The 10515-nt window shown below is 35.9% G+C and overlaps 1 protein-coding gene and 1 long non-coding RNA gene across 4 annotated transcripts; one reads left to right on the top strand and one right to left on the bottom strand.

Moving 5' to 3' along the window:
* Window positions 1-223: 223 nt before the first annotated feature.
* On the bottom strand, window positions 224-4233 carry LOC132641056 (vacuolar protein sorting-associated protein 32 homolog 2). 3 transcript variants are annotated; one of them, XM_060357930.1, is made up of 8 exons: window positions 3937-4232; window positions 3744-3847; window positions 2325-2424; window positions 1835-1920; window positions 1655-1746; window positions 1372-1486; window positions 1026-1239; window positions 224-496 (listed from the first exon to the last, which is right to left on the bottom strand). In XM_060357930.1, exons 2-7 carry the CDS (start codon window positions 3825-3827, stop codon window positions 1048-1050), a joined length of 669 nt encoding a protein of 222 aa, XP_060213913.1. In that variant the 5' UTR covers window positions 3828-3847; window positions 3937-4232; the 3' UTR covers window positions 224-496; window positions 1026-1047. The 3 variants fall into 3 exon arrangements, with proteins under 3 accessions (XP_060213913.1, XP_060213915.1, XP_060213914.1); XM_060357932.1 differs by lacking the exon at window positions 3744-3847 and having other exon boundaries at window positions 3909-4233; XM_060357931.1 differs by lacking the exon at window positions 3744-3847.
* Window positions 4234-7348: 3115 nt separating this feature from the next.
* On the top strand, window positions 7349-9117 carry LOC132642560 (uncharacterized). The gene is made up of 3 exons (XR_009583235.1): window positions 7349-7679; window positions 8018-8072; window positions 8719-9117. It is a non-coding gene; the product is annotated as an uncharacterized LOC132642560 (long non-coding RNA).
* The last annotated feature ends 1398 nt before the right edge of the window (window positions 9118-10515 follow it).

The raw sequence follows: 10515 nt of genomic DNA, 5'->3' as shown, positions 1-10515 counted from the left end.
AATGAAATACTTTGGCATGGACTTAAAGAAAATAATATGCATTGTCATAGATCAAACACCAATATCACGAAATTGGTGCAAAATCATTTGACATTCAGACATAAACCTCCAATCCGTACAACATGCGCAAGAAAAGATCCAAAAGATATCAATGTTTTGCAAGCAATGACAGGATACGAAAGGACAACAAAGTACCAAGGTGCACCACATATTCAATCACCAATTTGCAAAAACAGACAATACATTATTATTATCCTCCTGAGACGGTACAAGATGACTATGGAAATTTTTAATCTTTTTTTTCTTCGTTAACATAAAATTCACTTATGAGCAAGAACCACAAATTCTGGTGTCCATGGAATTCACCATTTACTGCAACACCGTTATGTACACAACCCTATTAACCGACATAAATATCGAGATATGTGAAAGCACTTGCAGTAGTCTCTCGCATGCGTACAATCAGTCTATATATGTAAGTTACCCAAGATAATACCTGCAGAAAAACAAGTATCATCATAAAACCAAGAAAGGACCATAAAAAGCAATTGCATACAAGCACTTTCATCCAAGTTATCGGGAACAAATGGATTGTAAAACCAGATACACTATATGCAAATGGAACCGAGGCCTCCAAACATTCAAATCCAAAAATGTTCAGGCAATTGCATGTCTCTTGGTGGAATCTCTCAAACACGGGTGCCCACATTTCATCAATCAGTAAGTTAATACTCCCTCTGTCCTAATTTATATGACACACTTTCCTTTTTAGTCTGTCCCAAAAAGAATGACATATTTCCTTATTTGACAACAATTTAATTTTAAACTTTACCTTTTACACTTAACGGGATGATTTATAACCACACAAATATCTCTGGCTTATTTTAGACCACAAGATTCAAAAGTCTTCATTTATTTCCTAAACACCGTGCCCAGTCAAACTACATCACATAAATTGGGACGGAGGGAGTAGTTAAAAGTCATATACATACTTAATTTCAGATGGACAGATAGTTATAGCTTACCAGTTAAAACAAAAGGAGTAGCTCAAAGAGCCATCTCTGCTTGCAAAGCAGCAAGTTCATCTTCCTCAGCTGTACGCTTCTGAGCAATGGGCCGAGCAGGTTGCTTCCCTGCAGGGACATGGACTGGAGCAGCAGGGGCTGTAGTCGCTGGTTGAAGAAGCTGCTCTTCCAATTCAGCACCTTCCAATTCTTCAAGTTCTGCCTCCAATTCATCCTGCAACAACAGCATGTCAGAAATACATAAACATTTTATGTGACAAAGTACTCTAGCATAGAATATAAACTGCCCAACAAAGAATGTCAGTAGAGCTAATAGGGAAGCATAAGCAAGCAATGGATCGGGAACCTCATCAAAATCAGCTGCTGCACCAATTGGAGTAGCCAAAGCCTCCTGTATTTGTTTCATATTCTCTGTCTGTTCATTTATTTCATCCATTGTCTTGTCCACATCATCAATATTCCTGTAAATAAAATGCATTGTGTATTCAGAGAAAGGAAACCATAATAACCCGATAAACTCCAGATGTCACATGAATTAAGTATAGGGTAAGAACATATGATAGAAACAAATAGTATACATGTGCTTTAGTAATTTGAGGACAACTATATCAAGTGACTTTGTTACTTACGTTGCTTTCTGCATTGCTTTCATTGCAGATGCTCCAGTTCTCAAAGCATCAACAGTTTCAGTTGTAGCTTTTGCACCTTCTAGCATTATCATCTAGACATTGGAAGTTTCACATGTGAACAGGTGTATGACAAGAATTTCATTGAACATCAAACAATAGGTTGATAACTAACAAACAAACCTGATCATGGATGCGAAGCTGAAAATTGCCAAGCTGCTCAATTTGCTGTTCGTAGAGCCTTTTCCTCTTCAAACATTGTATTGCCGCTGCATCATAAAAACAACAATTACTCATGTAAGCTAGCTGCAAATATCATGTAAATTCCCTTCAATGGAAAAGAAGGTAATAAATTCAGGAGATTACAGATCTAGAGAAGTTCCTATGCTCTTTATACTGTATTACCACATAGCTAGATATTTCGAAGGGGCAAACAAAGTGATAGTTACTATAAGAGCGAGAATGTAGAGCCATCAAGGTGTAGCATCCAGTCAGAGTTCAGGTGTCAGTAAAGCCAGTGACTAGCAAACTAACCCATTAAGCCTATCTGAGTATGAAAAAAGTTATAAAGGGGCAATAGAAGTAATATCCAATACAAAGTCCTCCACTACATAAGCAAAATAGAATCTAGAAACTTGGAAATTCCAAGAAAGCACAAAAGAATCACCCATACCTCTTTTGTTCTTTGCTCTTGTATAATCTTTGGCCTTCGCAACCTCTGCAGAGGCCTTCTTCAGAAGCACTTTCTCCTTTTTCTCAAGCATCTCCAGCGTCTAGACAAATGAAGAACAAAAAATTCAAATACATACCTGCTTGCAACGGACAAACAATCCCAAAAGCTGAATAAAGAGTAACAAGGAATAAACTGGGGCAAAGAGCCCTAAGCAGCTCAATCACTTTGACCTGAATAATGTTTTACCATTCTAAGACAGTTTTTTGTTCTTTTCCCCCGAATGTGTCTAAACAAGCACGTAAATAGTAAAACAGCTTCACAATAAGCACAGACCTTAACCATCATTTTTCTTTGTATCACATATCTGGTCTACCTAACACAGCGCTTTTTACAACAACAACAACATACCCAGTAAATTCCCACAATCTCCACAATCTGGGGAACACAGCGCTTTTTATTGGTAATAAATCCAATCCTATGATGTCATCCAAGTAAAATAAAATTGGTAATAAAATATAACATGCACATGTAATATGATCAATGAATGTGGAACGAAATTGTCAACCTCACAAGAATCCCTCCAGAGGCACCGACTAATAAAAGCCCATGAACTGCGATTTAGCAAGAGAGCAGCATAACTACATTGCTAGACGTCCTAATGAGAAGAATGTATGAGAAGTAAATGCAATAATTGAAAAGTTGGACCAATCGAGGAAGGGAAGGAGCCTTTCAACCTAGGGGGGGTTTTTGTGTGTGGTGGTGGGGTGGGGGAGGGGGGGGGGGGGGGGGGGGGGGGGGGGGTTCTGTCGGCCGGGCGAAAATCACTTTGTGCCGCTTGTTGGCAAAGTCAAACTTCGCGATCGAAGCAAGAAAAGAAAGAAAGATATTATCTCCCACAATAGCCAATTACTGCTTCACAATATTCTCAAAGGAAGGAATATAATCCGTGTCTCCCTGATAGGCTACCTGTTAGATATACATCCCCACGACACACTAATGGCAATTCTTTGTACTGAGTTAATCATCAAGAGACAATTCGAAAGAGAGTAAGATTCTATGTGTGAAAGATAGAAACACTACATAGAAAGATATAAACACTTTTTTCCCACGGGATCAAGTGTTAGATTGATCTTCTTTCAAACAAAGCAACAGATAATCTTTTTTCTTTGATAAATTATTATGCACAGAAAAATGACACTACTTTCTGTTACCATTCATTATCAATAAAGAAATAACAGTATTTTATCAACTACTATTAATTTGAAGATGCTGGATATAGATCATAGTTAGAGTAAACGAATATAAAGTATAAACGATTCTATGTGTGAAAGTTATAAAATATAAAAGTGTAAGAAATTCCTAAATGAATGAATTAAGGGCGTAAATAGGGGATGTATATATATATATATATATATATACCTCGTTTAATTTATCAAGAGTCATAAGAGCATTAGTTTCTTGCTTGGGTTTCCCAAACATCCTCGAAAACATATTTGAATTCATAACCCCAACCTGATTTTATTCTGCAATTAAATCACCACAATTTTCATTTAGTAAAAGCTCAGGAAATAATTAATTGCTTACCTAACAGAAATTACAAGGGAAATTATACCTGTCAATTAGAAGTTAGAATTAGAGTAGACGAATGATCGATGATCAACCCGAAGGTATATGATTCAAATGGAAATTTGAAGATTATGAAGAGTGACTTTGGTCGTAAAGCAAATGAATTTATTTATCTGAAAATTAGAGGAAGGAGAAAAATAAGTATTGCAAGGGTAACGGGTCGACCCGGTTGGGTTGTTTGTTTGTGGGGTATAGCTTTTCTTTCTTAAGCGTGTTAAGTGAAATTGGAAATGGTAGTCGGAATCCACACGGCAAGCATTTCTCTAGTGGCTTCCAAAAGGAGTTTTTTGGATAAATAAAAGAGAAGGGGTAAGAGGGTCAGCCCCAGAACTATGTAAAATGGAATAAATTTATTATTCGTTATGTCCTTGCCGGTACTAGTTAGGATTAAATTTATCCCTGAATTATGTAAAATGGAATAAATTTATCTTCTTTTAATAATTGGGGTCAAATATTTCCTAAGCGTTACTAGTTAGGGTCAAATTTTCTCTTGAACTATGGGAACTAGAACAAATATATCCTTATTTTTAAACGGTGGAAGCTTAGCACCTGGTGATGCCACATTTCAAATAATTAATGATTAATTTTTTTAAATGGAGGGTAAATTTGAACCTTTCGCATAGTTCAAAATTGATCCTTCCTCCTAATTTTGAGTTCTTAAAAAAAATTGTTGGTTCAGGTCATATTTTCCCCCTCTACTATCGAAAATAAGTTATATTTGCCCTCCATTATACTTTTTCAACAAATATACCCTTACAGCCATTCTTTAGAGCTATATTTACCCCTTACTTATTAAAACTTCATTTCCAACTCTAAAAAACCACATGTCATGCTCTTATTGAACGGAAAACAGCCCTCATTTTTATAGAGTTCACTATAAAACAATTGGTGAAAATCATTTACCCCCCCCTCCCCCCCAAACTTTGCTTTAAAATAAAAAACTGCCCTCAGCTTTAAACAATAGACATTCTTCCCCCTTTATCTTAATTGACTTTTTAAAATACTTATTTTACTCTTATATTTGCCTTTTTATTCTACTATTTTAAAATCATGATATCTATTTTTTAAACTATGTAACAAATCTTCTTTGAAGAAAAATAAGTTACAATTTTTCAGACGAAAAAAGAAAAGCCAAAAATATTAATTGAACATGTAAGTTAATGAAGTAAAATGAAATAAATGAGCAGAACAAAAATAACTTTATAAACATATTTCAATAAAGGTAATACAAAAATAGTTAATAGAAATAGAGGTATATTTTATAACAAACTCCTACAAAGATTATCTATTTATATGCAGTTCGTTAATAAGCAAATGATGCTTGATAGTTTGTTAATTTAGGTAGTTCCTATTTCATAAGTGCTTACTCCGTGTGATGACATTTATTTCATTACTTTTGTAATATATGTTGTGCCTGAGGCACTTAAGGGTGTGATTTAGTGGTCAATAAAGTGGATTGAGAATTTTGAGATCACGGGTTCGAATCCAATCACAGACAAATGAACACATTACTACATGGCTGAGGCCTGAGTGAGCATTTCTTTTCTCCCAGTTCGTCCTTTGCCCAACCCTCCAGCTTCAACTAATTTACGTTCTCACTGTGTTATAAGAGTTTCAAAAAGAGGGACAAAATAAATTAGGACATATGACAGTGGTGATTGACAGATTTATGCAATTATTTCTTAAGAATATCCATGGCAATTATTCTTTCTTGGCTAAATACCTAGATAGCCCTTTAAACTTGACACATTTTGTAACATAGGCACTTAAACTTACATAGTGACCAGATAGACACTTGAACTTGGTAAAAGTGTATCTTTTAAACATTTGTGCACATAATGCCTAATGCGTGGAGTACACATGCTTTCATGTGTTAAATAGACCAATTATTAAATGACACGTGTAATTTCAAAAAGAATTGACAAATATAAATTAAAAAGTAGAATATACAATAAGAGTCAACTAACTTAAAAATAAATACAAATATGGGGAAAAAAATCACTTCTCACCCCCACCACTGCCAGGTCACCCCCTCCATTTCTCCATCCCCCAAGCCGTCCCTTCCTTTCCCACAGATGGACCATTTTTAACTTCTTCGTACCAGAGACCTTCCCCATTCTTCTTCATATTTTAATTAATGTAGTTCTTTTCTTGATTTTTTTTTTTTTTTAATTTGGACTTTTACAATAAAACTTATTCTCTGGCAAATTAAGTTTTCTAAAAAAATTGGATTCAAAAGCACAATAATGCTGCATTGCTAATTGATTTTTCTTGTATTGTTTTCTGAGTGCTTTTTAGATTCGATCTAAACAAGAAAGACTTTCATAACTATGGTAATCAATTCGTAATTGTAATAATTTCAGCTAAAACGATTTGTCAAAGTATACTTTTTTTGAATAATGAACTGAAATAGTAGTAATTATTTTGGGGAAGAAAGAAATAAGCGAAGGAGCTCAGTGGTTTGAGAATCTTTTACTGGTGTGGGCTGGAGTGGCCATTTTTGCCGATCATATACTCACGAAGAAGATGGACTAAAATCTTTTAGATATAAAATGAAAATATTAAGGTAAAGTTAGCACTCTCACGCGCTCAAAGTTTTCCTTAAAACACACAACTTGCCACGCCCTCCGTGAGTGTCTAAAAGCTACACTTTTATCAAGTTTAAGTGTCTATCTGGTCACTATATATGTTTAAGTGTCTATGTTATAAAAGGTGTCAAGTTTAAGGGGCTATCTAGGTATTTAGCCTTCTTTCTTACTGTAACACCTCGTAGCTTCGAGTGAAAGTTCGACTCATAAGATGACAATATAATGGAACCAATATGAGGGTTATAGGAAGTGTCTTGAAAACTAATTAAGTCATAAGAAATGTCTTTGGGCAAAGCAAAGTTGAAAACCACTCTACAGGGCATGTTTGCCAATGAGTTTGTGGAAGGTCTTACTTCCTATGATCATAACCACTTTAAATATTTAGAATTTGGGAAACCTTCCTTGATGAAAGTTGTAGATCTTTGAAATAGCTTTCCAACGATAGGTCGCCCAGCCCAAACGGAGCTACGTACAAAGAGTTATGCCCATTTTACTGAAGCCTGTCTTCGCTGGGAAATGGGTGACTTCGACGGGAAGATCGACGTTTCGTCGATCTGATCGACGGTTCGTCCTTTGAACCGTCGAATGTGCATTTTTCACTGGAAATTTGGCCAATTCAACGGAGGAGATCGACGTTTCGTCGATCTTATCGACGAAACGTCGAATGAGCCGTCGATTGGAAGTACGTTTTCGGCTGATCTAACTTCGGGAGGCCATAACCCTATTATAAGTTGGGAATTTGGAACAATGTATAACATGAAAGTTGTAGATAATTGAAATAGCTTTCCAACGGTATATTATGGGCCTCGAGGAGACATCTGGTTAGGGAGATATGAACGTTTTAAGACAGAAAGGTCATGCTGGACAGTGGACTTGGTCCAACCCGAACTCAAGTTGGGTCAGACCCATTTCCACTTAATATTTAAGGGAAATGTCCAACCCTAGCAGCCTCCTTCCCTCATATTTTCAGATTTTAGAGAGAGAGAAAGGATAGTTAGAGAGAGAAAGGAGAGGATCCAACAAGTTGAAGGCCTCAAATCCCAAGGCTCGTGAAGGATAAAGTGTAGTACAAGTTCTTGCCGTCGTTCTAAGCTACAAATCAAACTTTGGAAGTTGATTTCGTGGTGGATGCTCACAAAAGGTAATATTCCTACTCTCAAATCATTTATAGTTGAGAATTGATGAATTCTTGGGAGAATAACAAATGGGTTTGATAAAGGAAATTATATGAATTATGCTAGAGTTTTGGATTGTTGATTTGGGATTGTTGTATTCATGTGGGTGATGAAGAATGACGTTATTACACCTAATTGAGATTGTAGAATCACCTAGAAGTAATAGAATGGGAATTGGGTGAAGAAACACCATTAATGGAGATTGTGAAGCTTTATGCCCACTAAGTGTTTGATAAAATGCTTAGATGACCAAATCATGAATATTATTGCTAATATAGAATCCCTTTGACTTGTATTGCTATAGATCAAAGTTGAAAGGGGTGACGAACATTGTATTACGCTCAAAGGCTGGAATTAAGGTATGTGAGGCTAACTATCTACGTTAGGGAATGTTCATAATTCTCCCTACGCCTCATTCTTCATACTTGTTAGCAATTTGACTCAGAATATAGTTTAGCCCTAGTTTCATGATATGATATAGAACTGTTATCTTCTAAGGTTGCAGTTACAGAATTCGTTCATGGTTGTCACTTTGAACATTATGAACTCAACACGTAATCTTTATAGACTTATGCATTATTATCACATGAGTCTCAGTCAGTGTATAACCAGTTATTTGCAAGAGTCCCATAATCAGAAACAGTTATCATGCTATCAGATATATCCAGTCTTAGTTTTGTAAATTGTTAATGTTGAACACCTGTATCTGTACTTTTGGGCCCTAGGCCACAGTTTATGCATACGTATTGCTTGGGCCAGAGGCCACAGTTTTTGTGCACATTATTTGGGCCCCAGGCCACAGTTATATTTACAGTTTTGCAGGTGATTCTTCATTCAGAACAGGGAGTACTTCAGCTTCTTGCTTTCCTGTTTAGTACAGTTACAGTTATCAGTTTCAGTTTCAGTTCCAGTATTTTATTGCTTCAGTTGCTTTACATACCAGTACAATTCAAATGTACTGATGTCCCTTTTTATTTGCTTGGGGGCCTGCATCTCGCGATGCAGGCAACGATATACAGGTTGACGACTCAGCTATTTAGGAGTGTACGTATCAGCTACTGGTGAGCCCCAAATTCCTTCGGGGCGTTGTCATCTATCTAGTTAATTCAGTTTATAGGCAGTTTTATTATTCAGTACTCTTAGAGGCTTCATAGACACAGTTCAGATAGTCAGATATTTGTTATGTTAGCCTTGTAGACAGTTATACTTAGTCATTCAGTTGTTTTGGTTTAGCCATGTTAGCTACTTTCAGATATATTTCAGATTGTCTAAGTATTTCCGCATTATGATTTCAGTCAGACCTTTAGTATATCAGCATGTGTTTAATTGTTTCCACATTCAGTTATGTTTTGATATCACATGTTGATTCAGTCAGCCAGTTGGTTCGCTCGGTCACATGCAGTCAGGCACCGGGTGCCGTGTTACGTCCAGGCCCAGGTTCGGGGCGTGACACTTACTTTCTCCTTTATAAGAAGTGTCAGTGGCACAGCTGAAGCTAGGGGTGGGCATTCAGGCAATCAGATTGGATATAAAATTTTCGGTTTGAATATTCGATTTTCGGATTGAATAAATTATAATTCAAATTCAATCCAAATAAGTTTGGATTGGATTGGATATTTTAAGTGATATTTTGGATTATTCGATTTGGATATTTCGGATTTTCAGATTTTACTATTGAGACTTGAGGAAAACTTATTAGGAACGAAATTCATGTGTTAGCTCAGTTCCACAGAGGTAAATCTAAATTTTAATTGCTCGGTAAAAAAAACTCTTCCAGTTCAAATTAGGATTAACAAATCCAAGTCATGTCCAACATTGTAAATCCATACCAAATAAAAACATTCAGGAAAAGTGCAAATGAATAAAATAAAATGTAAGTAGTCATCTAGAAAAATAATAAAGAACTCTGCCGTAGGTGACACTATCGTGAGACTTTTGAAACTTGAGAAGTAAGAAAACCCTATATTATATTTGATTTAGTAGAGAATTGTATATTGGACTTAATATTTTAATGGGTAGGGCCTTAGGTACTAATCTATTGGACCTTTAGAAACTAGACTTATTAGTACTGGGCACATATGATATAGGTAGGGCTAGATATACGGTATAAAAAATTTGGATTTTTGGATATCCAAAAATCCGTAGTACTAAATCCATATCCAATCCGAAATCCATAAATTTTAAAAATAAAATTCGAAATTCAATCCATAATCCGAATATCCAAACCAAATATTTAAAAAGTTCGGATTTCGGTTTGGCCCAAATTGTGCCCGCCCCTAGCTGAAGCAGGCATGTCATCGTTGGCATCCCTACTTAGCTTTGGAAGGTATTTTCGATATTTCAAGGATATCGTGCTTTAGGATCATTGTACTTAATGATATAGTGTTTGTATCTTATTCCCTTTTGGGAAAAATAATTCTACTACTTTCCTTTATTCGTGCGGGCCCCACTTGAACCCCACTTTCATGTACCTTTTCAGAAGTAACACTGCTTTAAAATGCCTATTGAGGGGCCATGTATAAGAAATGTGGGCCCTACACCAATCTCCCCCACTTTTAAGCCCATCAACCGGTTCGGTTTTACCGGTTCAAACTTGTTATAACCCGTATTTTGTACGTTCGGATATTTCGAGGTAGTCGTGGTGAGTTAAGGGCAAGACCATTTTCCAAAATTATTTTAATATACAAGTTGGTTATGAATATTATTTATGAATACTATTAGTATGAAAATATTGAGAAAGGCCAAGGGTAAAAAGGAAAATTCACAAAATGAGATAAATTAGTCATCCTTATTTTAATTTAG

Source organism: Lycium barbarum, chromosome 5 (assembly GCF_019175385.1).
Source record: "Lycium barbarum isolate Lr01 chromosome 5, ASM1917538v2, whole genome shotgun sequence".
In the NCBI taxonomy this organism is placed as follows: domain Eukaryota; kingdom Viridiplantae; phylum Streptophyta; class Magnoliopsida; order Solanales; family Solanaceae; genus Lycium; species Lycium barbarum.
This window is presented reverse-complemented; position numbering and strand designations above follow the sequence as displayed.

What these genes read in the sequence shown, in the direction of transcription:
- LOC132641056 (XM_060357930.1), bottom strand. Translation starts at nt 3,827, where the DNA reads ATGAATTCAAATATGTTTTCGAGGATGTTTGGGAAACCCAAGCAAGAA. An exon ending in CTCTTGATAAATTAAACGAG is followed by an intron (nt 2,425 to 3,743) that starts GTATATATATAT and finishes TCATTTGTCTAG; the next exon opens with ACGCTGGAGATGCTTGAGAA. An exon ending in AGCTTCGCATCCATGATCAG is followed by an intron (nt 1,747 to 1,834) that starts GTTTGTTTGTTA and finishes TCCAATGTCTAG; the next exon opens with ATGATAATGCTAGAAGGTGC.